Source organism: Trichoplax adhaerens, genomic scaffold (genome assembly GCF_000150275.1).
Source record: "Trichoplax adhaerens TRIADscaffold_9 genomic scaffold, whole genome shotgun sequence".
NCBI classification, from domain to species: Eukaryota; Metazoa; Placozoa; class Uniplacotomia; order Trichoplacea; family Trichoplacidae; genus Trichoplax; species Trichoplax adhaerens.
Window position 1 is genome coordinate 1528584 of NW_002060951.1, and position 19464 is coordinate 1548047.

The 19464-nt window shown below is 33.0% G+C and overlaps 3 protein-coding genes across 3 annotated transcripts; all 3 read left to right on the top strand.

Annotated features, from left to right (window-relative positions):
• Positions 1-1703: 1703 nt before the first annotated feature.
• On the top strand, positions 1704-4800 carry TRIADDRAFT_28673 (expressed hypothetical protein; the record flags this gene model as incomplete). The annotated part of the gene is made up of 9 exons (XM_002114900.1): positions 1704-1806; positions 2392-2437; positions 2680-2736; positions 2955-3125; positions 3354-3472; positions 3601-3755; positions 3878-3983; positions 4324-4451; positions 4690-4800. 9 exons carry the CDS (start codon positions 1704-1706, stop codon positions 4798-4800), a joined length of 996 nt encoding a protein of 331 aa, XP_002114936.1.
• Positions 4801-9005: 4205 nt separating this feature from the next.
• Positions 9006-9893, top strand: TRIADDRAFT_58941 (uncharacterized protein; the record flags this gene model as incomplete). The annotated part of the gene is made up of 1 exon (XM_002114901.1): positions 9006-9893. The coding sequence occupies one exon, from the start codon at positions 9006-9008 to the stop codon at positions 9891-9893; it is 888 nt and encodes a 295-aa protein (XP_002114937.1).
• Positions 9894-13744: 3851 nt separating this feature from the next.
• Positions 13745-18643, top strand: TRIADDRAFT_58942 (uncharacterized protein; the record flags this gene model as incomplete). Its single annotated transcript, XM_002114902.1, has 12 exons — positions 13745-13828; positions 15600-15656; positions 15951-16098; positions 16349-16546; positions 16817-16906; positions 16979-17032; positions 17332-17389; positions 17461-17503; positions 17618-17719; positions 17815-17893; positions 18023-18127; positions 18537-18643. 12 exons carry the CDS (start codon positions 13745-13747, stop codon positions 18641-18643), a joined length of 1125 nt encoding a protein of 374 aa, XP_002114938.1.
• Positions 18644-19464: the final 821 nt, after the last annotated feature.

Consider the following 19464-nt stretch of genomic DNA (forward strand, 5'->3'; position numbering starts at 1 on the left):
AAGTAATACGAATAGCAAGCAATATCATCACTATCACTATCATTTGTTGGAATTCTATTCTAGTTTATGTGTTAGCTCCACGTTCAGGTACTCTGGTGAAGACTCTGAAACGAAGTAGCACACTGATAATTGCTTTAAACTGCTTTATTAGCTTCTATCCAAATAGATATGCTCTTAGCGATGTAAGAGACAAGCATAAATCACTAACGTTGTCTAAGATAGATATCCAAGAAGTACGGTGCTTTATAGTATGTAGCTTCCTGAGTTATAGATTGATTCTAGATAAGTCAGTTCAGCCGACTAAAACCAGTTCTCTAGGATCAACTAATAGCAATACAATAATATTATGATATGCTTTCCAAATTTGAGATCGTGGAGTTCCATTTCAACCAATCACCGGTTCATACCTTGATTTAGATTCCAACAAATCAGTGATAAGTTATAACGAATACACTAGTTCCATGTACATTGTACACTTGTACCGCTTTTCAGTTGTGATATTCTTAGCCTTTGCCAAATAACCAAGTTACAACAACATCTTACGCAATCAAAACAAACAAGGGTAGAAACAATGCCGACCCTTCTCGACTGTACAACAGGGTGTGTGGAAAGTCATTTGAGATTTCTAAGTGTAATATCAGGATATTTTCCAATGATTTTCTAAACATTTTTGTACAGTATGCCGACCTTAGTTAATTAAGAACAAGTCGATAAAGACCTTGGCTGTTCAATGTTCACTCAGTCCCTGCTGAGATCCAGGTCTAGTGGATTGCTATTTTGCAGGATGACGCAGCAGTACTGTATGAGGCTACAGTGGATAGGCAATACTGTACACTGCATTTTACATTGGAATGCGTCAACGCTTTTTCGATGACCGATGACCTGATGATGATGGCTAGTACTGGCACTACTTTCAGTCTACGCTATACATATACCTTACCTACAGTGTACAGTATGGAACAGTGTACTTGGACAGATGAAAAACTGGACTATCCAATCCCCAGGTCTAGTGGATTGCTATTTTACAGGATGACGCAGCAGTACTGTGTGAGGCTACAGTGGATAGGCGATACTGCACAGTGCATTTTGCATTGGAATGCGTCAATGCTTTTTCCATGACCCATGACCTGATGATGATGGTTAGTGCTGGCAATACTTTCAGTCTACGCTATACATATACCTTACCTACAATGTACAGTATGGAACAGTGTACTTTGACAGATTAAAAACTGGACTATCCAATCACGTTGCGCCAAAGTCGACGTCACACCTATGATACTAATTAGTATATAATGCCACATCCTCTCAATTTTTCTTTCTTCTTGACCACCAAGTGTCAAAGTGTCAGCTGATATTCAATCAGGTTAGCCAATTTTTTTCAACCTTTCTAGAGGTTATGCTCAACTTAAAACTGTGTAGGATTGAAAAACCAAATACAACTGCTACTTCCTTAGGATCAGAATACATTTTGTACTCAGATTAAAATCTTACGGCAATGATAGATGGACAATCATGATATACAGTATATAACATAACATATATACAGACATACAGTACGATAATCGGCTTAGATAAGGAAGTACAATCGCACTTTCTATTGGATGTTGACGGTGACAATTCAATTTTTTGGGGGGATTTTAATCTAGTGCATTCGCTATCCAGCTCGTTTACGTTCGTTCAAATAGAATCTATATCAAGACAAGATGAAATCCAGACAAGTTGTTATTGCATCGGAGTTTAAAGGAGCTCCTCAGCCATCCAATTTTAGGATTGATGAAGTAGATTTGCCAGCCGTGAAGGATGGAGGTAATTTGCATGTGGAAGTAGCCACCTAGTGATTCTGAAGTTTTCTCGTGATACGACTGTAGTAATTGATTTAGTACAGTATCCAGCAGTCTACAGTCTAGAAGTATTACAGGAATTTCTTATTATCCGTTACGTTGCACATGACCATTTGAAAGTACTTTGGATAAATTTACTACTAATCAGGCAAAATTTTTATGCCGTGCAAGTTGCAAATGAGATTCAACCTTAGATTAGCTAGCTATGCAGTATCGTAGAGCAGAAATTCTTTAACGGCTGCAGCCATGTCAAAACAATCAAGAAATTTATTTTTGTACTGTATACTAAATAAACACACACGATGCAATCATGACACGCGAATTGGTGTATTGAATTGACTGTTACTGAATCAACTTTGCGTGGATCTACTATTGCTGCCAGATGACTCAATTATAACCTGATCCGCACAATTGTGTTGTATTTCACTCGTAGATCTATAATTAATTTAATTAATGAATTTTATTGAAGTAGCTGCCTTGACATCTGATATTTCTGTACTATCTATTTGAATTGAATTGCTCAATTTTCATTTTCTGTCTACATTAATAGAGGTCCTCGTCCAAAACCTTTTTTTGAGTGTTGATCCGTACATGAGGTTCGTGAAATCTTAGAATAATGTGTAATAATGATATTGTAAATAAAAGCATAGCAATAGCCTCTCAAAATATCAAAAATTACAGTGCTTTACGTAACCTTGATGTATTGATTGAGGTATCGGTATACCAATACAATACCTGCACGTTGTTATTCGTTTGCATTGGCTGTAAAGGTGTATGGACGAAAAAATCGATTTGCAGATTGCGCTAACGCTTGCAATTGACCTTAATCTCTCCTTAGGGCTTATACCCAGTTCTTAAAGGTTGGAAATACAATGATTGGTCAAGGTGTTGCTAAGTAAGCTTGGAATTTTAAGACAGTAGTGATAAATATTGTTTAGAACTTGACGAATTTATAATTTATTGACATTGCACCATTCGCGGTATTTAATGCTACAATTTCGTTACTAAGTGTGCAAACTTTGAAATGTTGCAGCATGATATTTCTATTCCATACCGAGTATTATTCAATGATAACGTAATTTATTCAATTCTCTCTTTTTCCGTCAATCATAGGGTCGTCGAAAGTAAATGTGATGCCTATAAAACTGGTGAAATTGTCCTCGCACGATGTGGATGGCGAACTCACGCCGTTGTCAGCGACCTTACCCTACTAGCGAAATGCCCCGCTAGTTACTATCCTGATATCTCTCCATCGCTCTACATTGGTGCACTTGGCATGCCCGGGTAATATTTATTTGTAGTGAATATGTTAACTAAGACCCATTTTACGTTTATTATATTACAGTAAACTGCAGTGATATCGAACGTGAATAAGGGTATTTCCAAGAACTTAAATTCATTTCTAAATATACTGTTCACTAGTGATCGCTGAAATAAAACCTGTAGTAGTTTTTATGAAAAATTTTAAATTGCTGTGTATCTTATCTCTTTTATTTGAAAACGTTATATTAGATTGACTGCATACTATGGTTTACTTGATATATGCAAGGCTAAGAAAGGAGAAACCGTTTACGTTAACAGTGCTGCAGGGGCTGTAGGTAGTGTTGTTGGTCAAATCGCTAAAATTAAAGGTATACTTCAAATACACAATTTAATCGATTTTTGCAGCAAGCCAACTTACTGATTCTTTAATTAATAGCTATAGAAATTATAAACTTGTAAATCAGTTAAAATTGAAGTAATTCATTGAATATTTTAGGTATGAGAGTTGTTGGATCTGCTGGAACGGATGAAAAAGTCGCATGGCTTAAAGAGCTAGGATTTGATGAGGCTTTCAATTACAAGACTGCTGGTCCTATTGGAGATGTCTTGAAAAAATATTGTCCTAATGGTATTGACGTGTTCTTTGAAAATGTAAGTCTAAGGAATGTAATAGTTCTTGGTAGAGAAATCCTGGTGGTCTGATCCAGCAGCCTTCAATCGAACCCTAATTTATAAAATTTATATCTATGAAATTGTATGCTCATTAATGCAAGGTTGGCGGTGAGGCATTTGCACCTACTTTATCGCTTATGAATTATTATGGACGCATTGGAGTATGTGGGGCTATAGCTGGATATAATGATTCCCAACCACTTCAGGGTATTTGACATGTTGTTAGATGTGATATATTGTTTTTAATAAATGCAATATTATTTTATTGATACTGTTAGCACTATTACATAGTAGTTATATTCTATATACTGTATATTATGTCGTAGCTATATTGCAGCATTGCACATACCTTATGATACTAGTTGAAATTGATCTTGTCGCAACTAGATAAAATGAATTATTTTTCTAATGATAGGGTGAAGCTGTAGTATATTTAAACTATCGCATGATGAAATCTTTTCTTTTTGTAGCGTATAATTAATGAGAAGTGGCTAACTAGCTAACGTCTAAATTTTGTTATTTAACATCTTACTTGACAATGTACCAGCTCCCCTATTTCATGGTCAATTGATTTCCAAGTCTATAAAAATTGAAGGCTTTCTGGTAACAACCCTGATGACTCGACCGGAGGAATTGAAAAAGGCCTTGGGTGAAATGATTGGCTGGTATAAGGAGGTAACTAGCATTTACTTAATTGTCAGTATATTCTATAGTGCAGTAGTCCGATTGATATCACAGCGTGATTATATCCTGGTAGGTTCAATGCTTAATTAAAATTACGTTAAAATGGCTAAGTAATACGCTAGTAAACAGAGGTTATATTCCTCAGTTTGCTTATTACTGTTTACTTAAATCTGATTAAGAATTTGTTAGTAGGTGTTAAACCTTGCTAATCTTCTAATCTCTTTAAAAGGGTAAGCTGAAGACGAGAGAGAATATACTTAACGGATTTGATAAGATGCCAGAAGCATTTATGACAATGCTGAAAGGAGGAGGCCACGGCAAATTTTTAGTCAAAGTCTAAGCGATTTGTTGCTGAATTCAGTTGCATTAAACATCATCAGTATTTCATTCTTATAGTTAGAGGAACTTGACCTAGATTTTATAATAGGAGCAAAGCCAAATAGTATAATAGCTACTGAAGGTTCAGACACTACTGTTTGCGATATTAACGATTATTGCTTACTGCATGATATAACAACGATTGCCCATATTGTATTTTGAACAATGATTCGCAATTTTTCATAAACGATTACTTTGTAAGTCTTAGACACTTCATTTTTACTTGAAGAAGGATGGCAATTGATCGTAGGAATTAAATAAATTCTAGAATAATGCAATGACATGATACATTTCGTGATTAATTTTTATGGTTAAACTATTGGCGTCTTACTGTCATTTTTACTGCTTGTAAAGATAATCAAAAATCATGTTGCATGAATAGAAAAATTGTTGTGATAACGATATAATATTGAAAAGGCTCTCCATACACTGCACTGTAGCATAAGAATGCGGTGATTTGATCTATCATGTAGTTAAAGTAAGTACTGATGTTGTGTTATGAAGAGAAATTCTAGTTGTGATGTTAATATTCTGGATAGAAATGACAGCGCTATATTCACATGAGTGAGCATTTTACTTACTTAGTTACCCTAATGACAAACAAAACAATGATGTTAGAGTGTAGGTCTGACAGTAGCGTACCTGCAGTATACAGTTGGTATAAATACAGTAGTGATAACAACGAAAAAGAGCATACATGTAATTATAGTAACAATCAGATTTCAATCTTTACTGATTCTATATGAGAGCTAATCATATACGATAGAGAAATTTATAGTATTCTTTTATCTCTTCTTTAAAAGTGCCATGATACTAGACACATTTGTAACTTTTAGAATACATACTTAATTACTGAGATACGATATTTTAATATCAAAAATGTTGATAGCTTTATTAATTTTTAATATGATCCGGAATCAATTAAATTTTCATGGCATGACGCGTGCTATAAATTTTGTTATTGATTTGTAGAAGGCTGAATAAGACTTTAAAAAAACAAGTTATATAGGAATTCACATAACGCGTAAACAGATTTTGAACTCGTAATAAATGTATACGTAAGAATTGCGCAACTTATTGGGTTTGAAGTAGTGGGATGCCTTTTGAATCATGTTTTTTCACTGACCACTGGCCCTACGTGATGGATCCGTCGGTGTACTGTACTGTGATTGTATTTTTGTGACGTACTTACATTAATTAATATAACATCGTATTCGAACATCCTTTCTCATAGACAGTGTAGTGTCTTGCTAGATTTATCATACTATTTAATCTGTGAATAGCTTGAGCAATAATATTATGGAAAGAATGTAAAGACGTATTAGATATTTGTAACACAATTAACTTCAAAATCAAAAATTGGCGTAGTATCTTGGTTACTGATAGCTATAGACACTAAAAGTTGACCGGTGATGTAATTAAGAATGGACAGACTATTATTTTACATTTAAGATAAAAACATGAAATAACAATATGCTAGGTTGATATTGTACTCAGAAATTTATATAAGTTTTAAATTACTATAGATTACATGGAGCTTCCATTAGACTCATTTATTTATTATACTGAAAAATGAGCTTGATAGCAATGGTAGAATATCCGTCTTAATATCAAATATAGTAAAAAGTTTTACTAATTCCTCCAACCTGTCTTGAAGTCTGGCTATACAATTTGTTTGTAACGATAATCATGATCAGTATTTATAGGAGTACATCCCACATGGATGTATCACTTGTAGAATATTTATATTATGATCTCAAGTATTAACTATTCGTATGAGTTCGCCTTATAAGATATCTCTTATAATATAAGGCTGCACTAGACTGCAGTTTCTTAATAATCAGATTTCTAAGGAATATAATGCTCTTTCTTTCGTATCATAAGATCACAATTTACACCATGTCATGTCTAAACCTGTTGACATTATCGCAGTGTTCATAGCTTATTTACGATATTCAGTAATATAAGCTACGATTTCGAAGTATACTATAATTATGAATTATTACCATCTTATCATTTAAGAAGGTGAATTGAAAGAAATACTTTATGATGTGCAAGGATTATCTTCATAAAACTATGGATATTTAATAATGAGTCCAAACTATAGATATTAAGATAATATGAATAATAGTTAGTATACATTTTGCCTGCTTAGATGTAAATATTTTACTGTTGTATGTATATTGCATATATTGTTATATAGGCAAAGCTTGCATAAGTTTTTAAAATTATTAATAAACGCAGGGAACAATTTATTTACTTGCCTTACAAGTTATTATAAGTATAGTGCGTTTGTTGGAGAAGGAAAACATAAAAGAAAAAATTTTCGTTCGGCGATTCAATTTAAGGACGGAACTCAATAATTGATAATTTTTGTATCATTAATTAATTAATTATGGTGAAAGCGAAGACTATTATCGACATTAAAATTAATTATAGCTATTGTGAATAGATCAAATAAACAGATAATATAACAAACCGGACTAATGTCATCAAGTGCCTTTAGTGCCTCGAAAATATTCTACTTGCTTAGATTACCAAATCGAACTCATACTGAATCTGAATACATAGCTTGTCCTTCAGGTTAAAATTTTGCGCCATGTGCGATATTAAGCTATAGTATGTCTTAAAGTGTTCAACTTTAAAGGCAATTTTGTAAATTTTCATTAGCTTGTATTTTTATGTTTCGGAAATATTTCCATCTACTTAAATTATGAATTGGAGGTACACTATTGGACATATGGCATGTCTCTCATATCAGAATTTTGAACTATGCATAGTATTATTGTACAGTATATTGAAATGAATATAAGATTGTTGATCTCGTTATTTATTACAAGGAGTGTGAGCCCATTCTAGTGCAATATGGCCAGATAGCTAATATGGTATTCATAAATTACAAATATTAATTCTAACTAATATCGTATTAGTGATAGTGTGATCTCTTTTATTAAGATTTCCAGGAACGAAGATTATTAAACGTCATAGTTCATACTGCTTTGAACTATTATTCAATATAGTAACCACATAGGGAGAGAATTTCAGTATACTATCAATAAAATTTTCGATTTCCATACGACTTCATCGTACAATTCACACAGGATTCAATACCACACTTCATACAGTAATTTTGTTGTTTACTGCATACCGTACTGTATGTGCAAATTATATTTGATGTTATTTTAGTCTTATAAAATCAAATATTTGAAACAATAGCCATTTTCCTAAATATTTTTTGTCATCTAGTATTTTAATAACATATAGTTGGGTATCTTAGATACTTTGTAGTAGAACCTGCGAGTGGTAATGTCTTGTTTATTTATGTTGATAATAATTTTATGATTGGACTGAGTATAAGGCTTTCAGCAGACGTAAATGGCTATCGTTGTTATTGCTAAGATAGAAGACCACTTTGATTATCGTGCTAGCTGTATTCTCCAATCAAACAGAGACTTGTAGTTGTTATTGATGAACAAATTCAATATCCAACCGATTACCACAACGTCAGTAAGAGTTAAAGTTCATTCTGCGATATACGTTCTTGAAATAATTTATATTAACCTTGTCAAAGTTGAATTTTTCAGTTTTCTGATTAACTACTGTACCTTGAATCGATTTTTGCTTCACACCCTAAATTATAAGGTATTGATATTGCATTTAAATATGTATATGAAAGGCTATAACATTAACTGAGATGAAGAACAATTGCCTAAAATCTTATTCGATTATCACTTTAATTTTCTTTCCTCTATCCACTAATTATTATCGTAAAGTTATATGCCAAGTTTAATATTGATTGTTTTACTGTAATATGTCAGCTGTAGCCTACCCAGGTAAAATATTAATTTTAGGATTGATTAAATTTATCATATTTTTCTATCTTGCGAGCTTTTTTCTGACTATTTCAATGATAAGTCTTGGAAAACGATATTTACTTTCCTCTATTCATAAAAGAGTTAAATTACTGTAAATAACATTTTTATAAATTCATATTGTAATTATAAATCCTATTAAATGTGTGAATTAATGATTAAAATTTTAGAATAGGCATCGCCTAAAACTTAGCTCGCTAATATAAAGTTTGATATATTGGGATAAAGAAATGAAATAATCGTATCTTCTTTTTGTTAATGCTTTATGCTCAAGCTGCTTGGTCAGAGCTACAAAATGCATTCCAAGTGGATAACATTGGCAATTGTACTATTACTTGCCTTTGGCAATATTTGTGAGTCTCGATTTTTATCGAAACCAAAGAGTAATAAGACGGCTAATAATGATGAAAATAAGCACAATCCAATAACAAATGGCACTAATTCGTATGATGAAGAGGAAGAAAGCGATGGAGGGATGAGATCTTTATTAGATTGGCTAAAGGATATACTATTTGGTAACAAAAACGGTAACCGAATAGATAAATTTAAGGATTGGTTGAAGGATCGCTACAATAGGACTGGTAATATGGAGGATTATGATGAAGGTGACTTTTTTGATGGGGATGATAAAGAATATGAAGATGAAGGGGAAGATTTTGAAGGTATAGATGAAAGTAAAGATGAAGAGGAGATTGGGGGTGCGGACGAAGAGAACGAAGATGAGGATGATGAGGAGTGGTCCTGGAATTGGCCATGGGGAGACGACGGCGAAGAAGAAGAAGAAGAAGAAGAAAGAGAGCTCGAAGACACTGATAAAGATAGCGAGGAAAGTTCAGAAAGTTGGAATATGTTTAATGACCTATTTGAATTCTTTACCGGCTCATCCGAGGGTGACAATGACGACAAACAAGTCGATAAGGAAGACAAAGATAGGTATGATGATAATGAAGAGGATCGCCATGAAGATGATGATGCTTATGAAGGTGAAGGCGAATATAATGAAGATGAAGATGATGAATATTACGATGATGAAGATGAGAATGAAGAAGATAGAGAGGAAATAAATAATGGAGAAGCGGAAGAGAAAGAACTAGAAGAAGAAGCAGAAGAATTAGAAGAAAAATTAAGCGGCGATAAAGGAGAAGAAGAAGAAAATAAAAGTTTCTGGGATTTCTTCTTTTAATTTCTCTAGAAGGTGTAGTCGTGGAATGAGATAAAGATTCTCTGAAAGAAGACTATCCAAAATAAATAAAAACTAAGAATGACTACATTAGTAGTTGATCATTCTATTAATTATAAAATCCATTATAACTAAGATGATTATTTTTAGATTGGAGGTAGCAAAAATCAAGAATGCTTAGATGACAACTGCTTCATCTAATTAATTTGTGAAATGAAGTGTAAATTTTATCAATAGACATTGGCATCAATAAATGAATGAATAGACATTGATTTAAGGCATCTCTCCGCAATTGCTATGATTAAGCTCAATATTCTATTTATTCAGTCAGCGAGAAAGATGAATTTCTTTTGGAAAAATTACGCTATTCTGGCATTTTATAGTAATGATTGCAGTACTTATTCCAGTGGATGAGAATAAGAAGTTTAAGCCAGCCATTAATATAATACGGATATAGCTAATATTGCAAACAGCGTAATTAAAACAAGTACGAACTTTCTAATAATTAATACCGCATGATATGTGCAATTATACTCTTAGTTTGAGTTTAAGCTGCTAGTGCTATTAGCTGGCATAGCATTATCCATATTTTGCCGTCAATGTTATTATCTCTTACTATCGCATTTACTAACAACATTTTATTTCATTTTTTAGCTTTACCAAACTTGAGCTGCTATTAAATAACATTCGGGCATTGATACTAGTTTGGCAATAATTACATGCGGATATTTGTATTGTGCAACAGCTTAGCGTAGTTGTATCAACAAAATATCGCATTCTACAGTTGCTCCTCGTACACGTTTATAACTATTTTATTAAGTTCGAATCACATAAGCCCTATTTTCTTTTCATAGTTATGCCGAAATAAGCTAACATCTTCTGCACCGTGATTACAAGAAATTATTGTCTTTGTCATATAATTCAGTACGACAGTATCATAGGTTCTTTATCCATCGAATTTGATTATCATTGCATGGTTAATTTAAATTCCTATCTGTTACTGTATAAATTATTAATTTTTAGTCAATCAGTTAGCGAGTCAGTTATTTTTAGATAGAGCTGATTGCAATATATATATTCGTATATTACATGTAGTTGAATAATAATTAATTAACATAAACCATCGTTGTGCTACTAGTATCAGGTGATATGCTGTAGTTTACTAATGTTAGCTTTGTTAACTACTAATATATAGTTAATACTTGACCGTCTAGAAGTGTCAGTGGCTCTTATACTGAACCTTTTATTATTTCAGTCTTGTATGAATCAATTATAGTTACATAAGTAATTATTATTTATACTGTAGTTATGAAGTTGCCCAATATTTATACCGGACCGCATCGGGCATTTATAGAAAATTTTAGCTTAAGCGGGTAGACAAAAGCTACAGCAAGATCTACCGATTAATTAATTTAATTATCTTCAGTACTGTACGTGAGAAATTGTATCTATTGATGCTTTAATTGTGATTATAGAGGACTTTATTACTCTCATAGATTGAAGAAAATGTAATTGCATTTATATGCTGCATATACAAGGACTCAGCGTCCAGACAATATTTAAAAGATTTACATTAATTAATACACAACTGCGGAATTATAATGCATATTTTTCGTTCACTTGTTGAAACTGTTCAGGCAAAGTAGTTTTAACAAACTGTGTTAAAAGTTTACAGTAAGATAATTGTTTCTAAATTGTATCTTACCTGCCTGTACAGTAGTTATTCGGATCAATAGTTAAAACAATTCAAGTAAGTGAAGGAGTAGCTAAAGGGCAGTTTCTAAATTTGGACCCTAGTTGGTGTTGATACTGTTACATAAATCGAATATCAGCTGGAACTATTCTATATGCGTATTTAAAACTCTTGAAATACTGAGTAGTAAGAAATAATTAGTACAGTCTTGATGATACAGTATTAGTAAATGATCATGTGGAGGTGACATTACTTGTACATTTCTGTAGGTTCGTTTAACGTCCAGTTTTTCTTTCCTTTTTTTCAACTGTGACTTTTGGGGTGTTTTGACACTGTGACAACTTTTTGGCTTTTGGGGTGAAACTTTATCTGTAGGCGTACCTATTTAGACCATTTATTAGGACTGTTAAGTATTATAAGTAATTTTTATTTAATTAAATCTTGAATAAGATGACTTTTAGCAGGATTGCTCAATATTTGAGGAGTCTTCGAACTATTCAGTATATTAAAAATTTTTCAAATGATCAATGGTTTCCTGCTGTCGGTTCCTCTGAAACGTTATATTAGTACTATAGTACCGATAATGATAAAGAAATTGTACCTAATATTAGCGTTGACTGTATACTTTATATATAGTACATAACTTAGACCAAAGCATACAAGCTATGAAACTCTGCTATGGCTTTCCTTTATCAATGATTGATTTTGAGTCACTGCCCTACACATGAGAGAGTATGGAGGAAAGAATCAGAGCACACCAATTTATTATTTAAGTTGCTTTTTCTTTTTTACCGTACTTTCAATCGGCCCTACTATCAAGTAATGGCAGTAGTACTGTGTAGTCCCAGAATAGATCATGTTTGGGACAGAAGTAATTGATGTAATTAGGAGAATTTAACAAGAAATAGAAATCTTCATATTTAAGAGACAGTTTATGGAGAGCAGAATTGTAATGAATGAAGTCAACATTAACATCAAGCAAATGGCTGCCATGGTCCTAGCCTCAATTTGCGGACAGATCTTGCCTATCCAATGAATGGATGTGTTATGCGTTATGCTTTAGTGTGCCTTTGACACACTGGAGCAAGTCCAGTGCATCATTTCTTTCCTACTGAATAAGTACTGAATTATAGCACTCTTACCGATACTGCATAAGCAAGTTACAAGATCGTAAATCATATTATTAGATGTTATGGTGTCTTTAGGGTTAGGAATCGAATTTAGGGGGCAGGTGAGGGTTGGTTAGGGTTTACTTTTATCAATAAAGAACGACTTCTTGTAAGCAATTTCGCACGGGTTGCAATCCCTCGTGGCACCAGGGATTGCACTCGGGTTTTCCATACTCGGGTAGAATACCCGGGCACCCGAGCAATTTTAAATATTGATGGCATGAAACGGGATACCCTGGTAAGCAATTTCCCAAGGGTTGCAATCCCTCGTGGCACCAGGGATTGCACTCGGGTTTTCCATACTCGGGTACCCGAGCAATTTTGATATTGATGGTATGAAACGGGGGTACCCGGGTAACCCATTTTCCACTGCTTGCAATCCCTAATGCCAAACGAGTGAGTGCATACAGGGACAGCAAATTTTTTTAGTCTTTTTTCTCGGAAAGGAGGAAAAATGGAAACATTGCTTCGTAGCCTCCACTAGTCCCCACTGCACACTAGGGGTCTCTAGTGCTGACTACTAGAAAAAAGGAAAGAAACCTTTTTCTAGTCTACTTGTTATTACGGCTTTAAAATAATAATATTGTACACTACAGTCTACTGGTGCTTAATAAGTTGTTCACTGCGGCAGTGGATAGGTGACGCCATTACACTCTTCCACTTTCGCTAGTCCTTTTTTTACTCCCGTCAGTTACAGTACTGTACATTGTAACATAGACTGCTACTGTACAGTAGAAAGAGGATTGACTGCCACATCATTATTCCAGTCATTCCACTCTATGCTCTCGCGGAAACCGTATGCCATACAGCTAGATAGGAAGGCTCTCTATTTTTAGTACTGTACACTACAGTATATTGTACTGAGCCGTTGTTTGCTGTCTCACTCTTTTCTTTTTAGTTGTTTCCGGCTATCCGTACCTTCCGTACCTTACCTCGACGATCTGTATTGACAAATGGATCACTTGTAGGTTGATCAAGTTAATCATATCGATATGGCCTCAGTCAGAGAGAAAAGAATCCAGAAAATTCTTCAAATTAAAGATAGACTAACTTCCAAGAACATCACCAAGAAGCAGGTTTGTTTCTAATTGAATGTACGCAATTGATTTTACATCAAAGTCAATCAGTGGAGGATACATTACAGTCGTTTATGCTAGTGTACTGTAGATCCATTGATTACTGGAAGACGAAAACACTGCAGGTCATCGATAATAAGCAAAAAATAACTGTCTAGAAGTTAGTTATGGCGTAGGATGGCTAATCATTGATCTTACTGACACTGTTAATAGGATAGGTTCTGTAGGTATCGATTTTAGTGATTGAATTAGATAAAGTTGTACAGTATTGTAGTATATTGATGATGTACAGTACTGTCTTTGGATAGTGTTCGACACTACTACCACTGCACCTACACTTTGCATCAAGGGGTACTTCTTTTTTGGAGGCAGCATCGATCTGGGCTTTTTTCCTAGTTACCTGGGCAACTCCACTTTACACATACGCTACGTGGCTTCGTAGATTGCAATATTATACGAGGAATAGCGACTAGTTGTCTGTGATATGTTGTCATCTATCAACAAATTCATGTAGCAAAAGCGTTGGTAATAGATAATGATGTTATCTTCTCGATTTGAACTTTAGAAAGGAAATGTGATACTTTGTGATGGATAGCTGTTGACAGTGTCTGCGAATCTTTGCCCAATACTTTAATGACATGTGATTTACTTTCACAATATTTTCAATGTATAGAGATTATTTCTCTTTCTAACAAATTATAAAATCGCATAATAATGGCTTTCAATTCTGGTTCTCGATCCTTTCTGCACTTTTCAAGCAATGGAAAGTCCCATTATAATAATTCAAATACTGCCGATACTGTATACTGTTCGACGGTGTCTGATATGCGTACTTCTTCTGCTGTGCTTAGTGAAGATTATTATTATACTGTATTTAGAATTTATGATAATGGTCGTAACTTCAGTGATATCTCGAGTCTGATCATGTAATACAGTAGTTGGTGAAGATACTGGACGTCTTTGACTGGGTTTCGTATTATTTACGAGTATTTGACTATCATCAACCTTAGTTATCCCTTGGATATATTCGTAATTACCATTATAAAAGAAAATTGGTAGTTAGCAAAGCACTACTACAGCATACCGTATGGAAATATAGAATATCAACAATATACTACGTATTATTATCAAGATATGCTGCACTGCACTACCAATAGCCTTCATTTCAGAAATGCTAGCTAAACTGTGATGTGTTTGCAACTGCATACCCTATTAATTAAATTAAATTTGATGACATGTGAAGGCCCCCATGCTTGGAGATGATAGGTCGCCACTTAACGAATGGTTCTTGCTCATAAGCGTTAGCATCGTTTTTCTATAATGTAGAATTGTGTATAGTAAGCTACAATAAATACTGTATAACGTTTAGCTTTATAAATCTTTAAAATAACAAATCACTTTCCAGTCAATCATACTTGTTCGAAAGGAACCTCTGGAAAAACTCTGTATATTAGAATAGCCTGGCTTATAAGCATATTCCTATTGGCTGGTAGATTGCATGAATGATAATTATAATAATTTTTCAGAGTTGAAATGGAGATTACCGTTATTCTCTAAAAGTAGACATTTTTCGACAATCGATTGACTTACTCTCTGAGTAAGTAAACATTTTAGATACACTTGGTATCAATCAAAGCTAATTAAGATATAAAATTGTAAATATAAGTCATACAAAAATGATACAGTATAGGAGGTTATAGGATAAATCTTGACGTCATTGTACTGTAGTAGTATCTGCTTGCTATATTGCTTATTTTATTTCAATGTTTAGATCATTGGTTTGTTTCGAGAATTGGATGAGATCCCCATAACCTACCAGTTATTAAAGGTTACACATTTTTGGATTTAAATTTTAGATACTGCAGTAATGTGATATAATCATAATGCCTGTTGTATATTTCTTATTCAATGAGAGGGTCTAAACCACTATAACTTCACGGTAGCTTTTTATGCATTGATAACGTTACTGACTCAAAATGATAGCTTGACTACTTAATCTGATCATTTACAGTATAATTAAACTACAATCAATACGTTCATTACATTACGGTTGGATAATCACTTCGTTTACTGTTACTATTAACTTAATGCTGAGATAATAATATTATTTTTATTAATGTAGACTACTCTAATTGGTAAAGCTGTAAATAAATTGAAAAAACATGACGACCCAATTGGTAAAGTAGCTTCAAGAATTGTAGATAAGTGGAAGAAGATGGCTTCAGAATCGATCGCAACACCTTCCACACAAGTTGCAGCAAATGTGACATGTAGGTGTTTAATCAGCTTTCTGTTGTTGTTAATCGTTGATCGCACCTCTTGTGCTTGATGTAGAATTGTTTTCATATTGAGTAGTTTTGTATATCCTATAATTAAAATGATATTGCAGTTAAATCGTTTAAGAATGTGGGTATATTACCATGGTGTTTGGTAGACCTGCATTTTTGTACTGATTATATTATTACTAACTAATATAATACAAGTAGGATAGATAATGATGCTTCCTTGTCTTATATTTAGCCAATAGTAAAAGTGAGCAGTTAAAGACATCAAGAACGCCAGCAAATGTATTTGGTAAAGTACAAGGTTCTCATTCTGAGCGCGATAACCGAAGTAGTAATCCTGATCGAAGGTCATCTGGGATTCGACATGTAAAAGTTGATATGCCTCCAATTGTAAATATTTGTCCCCCAGTTCCTGCCAAAAAAGTCAAAAAAGGTTCATTGGCTGTAACTGTATATTGGTGCAATATAAAATTACTCATAGATGTATAAAACTTGCGAATGATGAGAATTGCTACAAATTATATAAATAAGATATCATAGTATATTATATACGTGTTTATGGTTGCATTATAAAATAGCAAGAGAGTAACGCTCCAAATTTTACCATCTAAGTTATTACTGGTACACTGTGAATTTTTACGGGCGTAAAAATTTATTATATCCGCATATGGTTAGTTAAAGAATGTTTTTGGATTTGTCTTAGCAGCCCCTATTGATAGTGGAATGAATCCTGCTACTGTTAAAAAGTATGAAATGACACCCGTATTCTCTGGGAGAAAATCTCACAAATTACGTATGTAAATATCATAAGTATTTTATTTTAAAATTGCTTTATTAACATCTAAATTTTTGTCGCTCATTATAGAAGTTCAATCATTGTTTGATCTGTGTATGGATGTATTATGTGAAAATATTGACTGTAAGGGATAATGAAGATACGCTGTTTATCAATCATTAATTTTAAGGATTGTTAAGTTTTTGTTACTAAAAGATGTTTGAATATGCCTATTTAATGCCAAACTTTTTAGTTTGCTTTGTAGTCATAATACAATTATTTTTCAAAGCAAGCTGTAATAGTTATTTCAATATTATGTGTAATTTACTATGTGATCTGAAAATATACGAGCATATTTATCTTCTTACTATTTTTTAATGTAATCATAAGCTAATTTTAGTAGTTTGTAAAGTGCTTTAAACGTTTCTCATTCTATATTAAAGATATTTATGAACTTGGTCCTGCAGTATCCTATGATATAATTGCTCCTGTATTGTCACGGTATGTACTAAAAGATAATTTAAGGTGCTATCAAAGAGTGTATTCTTACTTGTAAATTTTACTTCTAATAGGTGTTCTGCTAAGCAGCTATCACACATTGAACAATATAATCCGGTACAAAATGATTATATTATCTACTTATATTGTCTCAGTTATTTACTTTTAAAGATAGTAACTGAGTTGTAGTTATTACAACGATTATATTTATTATTTGAAACATCGCTGTAGCATCTGATTGATGAAACTGACGAATTATGGAAAATACATTGTCAAAGAGATTTCAAGGGATGTGAAATTTCAGGGCATGATATCTGGAAGAATTTATATAAGGTGGGTTTCCAAAGTCCATTTATTAATAACTTTAGGCAATAGACAGTATTTTTATTTAGAATCGTAGTTCTTAGAGTAATTGATTTCTCACATAGGCTAAAACCGAAGAACGGGAAGATAAATTTAAAAGAGTTACTGCCAATATAGCAGCTTCAATGGCACACAAAAGACAGGGTATAAAAATTTAAAATTTAGATATCAAGTTAAGCTACACTGCATGTTAGGTCACTCCCAAAATGATCATGATGTAATGTACATATATACAAGCTTGAAGACTTTAAATATAAAACTTTAATTCTTTAGGTATGGAGAAAAATAAGCCGACTGTTATTTCTATACCAAGAAAGCTTCATCGAGGTGAAACTAAGCGACGACATGTAATTCCGTTCAAGGAAGGGAAATCTGAACGTAGGTTGAGTAACATAATTATAAAACATAATTATGAAATTGCTTATTGGCTAATAGTAAAAAATTTTTATTTAATGTAATATTTAGCCCATTTAGTTTAATTCTTATGAATAAATCCATTAAAATGTGCTTAATAAATATACAATAGAGATGAATAGTAATTAGGCGAGATAGTTATTGAAAGTGAAAAATGATTTGTGATATCACGATTCTAAACTTAGATGGTTAATTTTTATTTTTGATGCTGTAGCGTCTGTCACTCCCATGATGCGTCGAACCATGAAAATGGCAAAGATGCGGTACTTTATCTTTTGTTATTGAACCGTTCGAATCAATTTTTTTGATCTCAGCCTTTATTTGTACAGGAAGTTATCGACCGTGATTTAACTATTTCTCTTCACTCAAATAGGACTCGTCAACTACGATCTGGTCGAATATGATTCTATGCGAAATTTCAATTATGTAGGAATGATGGTTAATCTAGACCACTGCGTAATATCTTGCGCACCCAACTGATTAAATGAATTTATTTCAGAAAAATTTAAGTTATATTCTGTTGCAATACAAATTATATCCATAATAATATCGACAATTTCGATATTATCTCCTTATTATGAATATATCATAATTTATAAGATATGAGCTCTTATACTTTGTTCGTACGGATAATATTTTTGTTTGGCTGATTTTCGAGAACCTGACTGTTATATGGACATAATTTTTACATTGAGAATGAATCTTGTTAGCAGTACTTGCTTTACTATTAGTGAAAAACAAGTCATATAAATCTAAAAACGTTGTATATGTAGCCTTAATATTGTGTATTCCATCTTTTACGTGAATTACTTTTATTCCCGTTTTTGAAATACCCTAAGTATAAGAAACGGCTTGTGGATAAATTACGTTATTGTTTTGGTAGGCAAGTTATCACGAGCAAGTGTATTGCTAGTTAAAATTGTGACATATTATTCTCCTTTAGCTTTTTAAGAGGCTTATCGAAATGAAGTCGTTATTAATAATGTGCTATAGTTCGAGAAGGTTAATTATTTTTAATGTTTATGTACTGTATCATGTAATATACTGTACGTACTTCTCAAGATATAATTCTGTATCCGCTTTCTATAAATGTTCTTAGGTACTGTACACATTTAAATATACTGTAGCTACTTATGTCACATCTGTTTAGAATAGCGCAATAAACTAGGATGTCGTTATAAATCAGATAGGTTTTTTATCGAACCTTTCAACAGTGCATTCTCGTACACTTCTACAGTTGGACGATCAGACACAGCACGATATTAAATTACAGTTAGACCGATGATCAAGTAAATTATTAT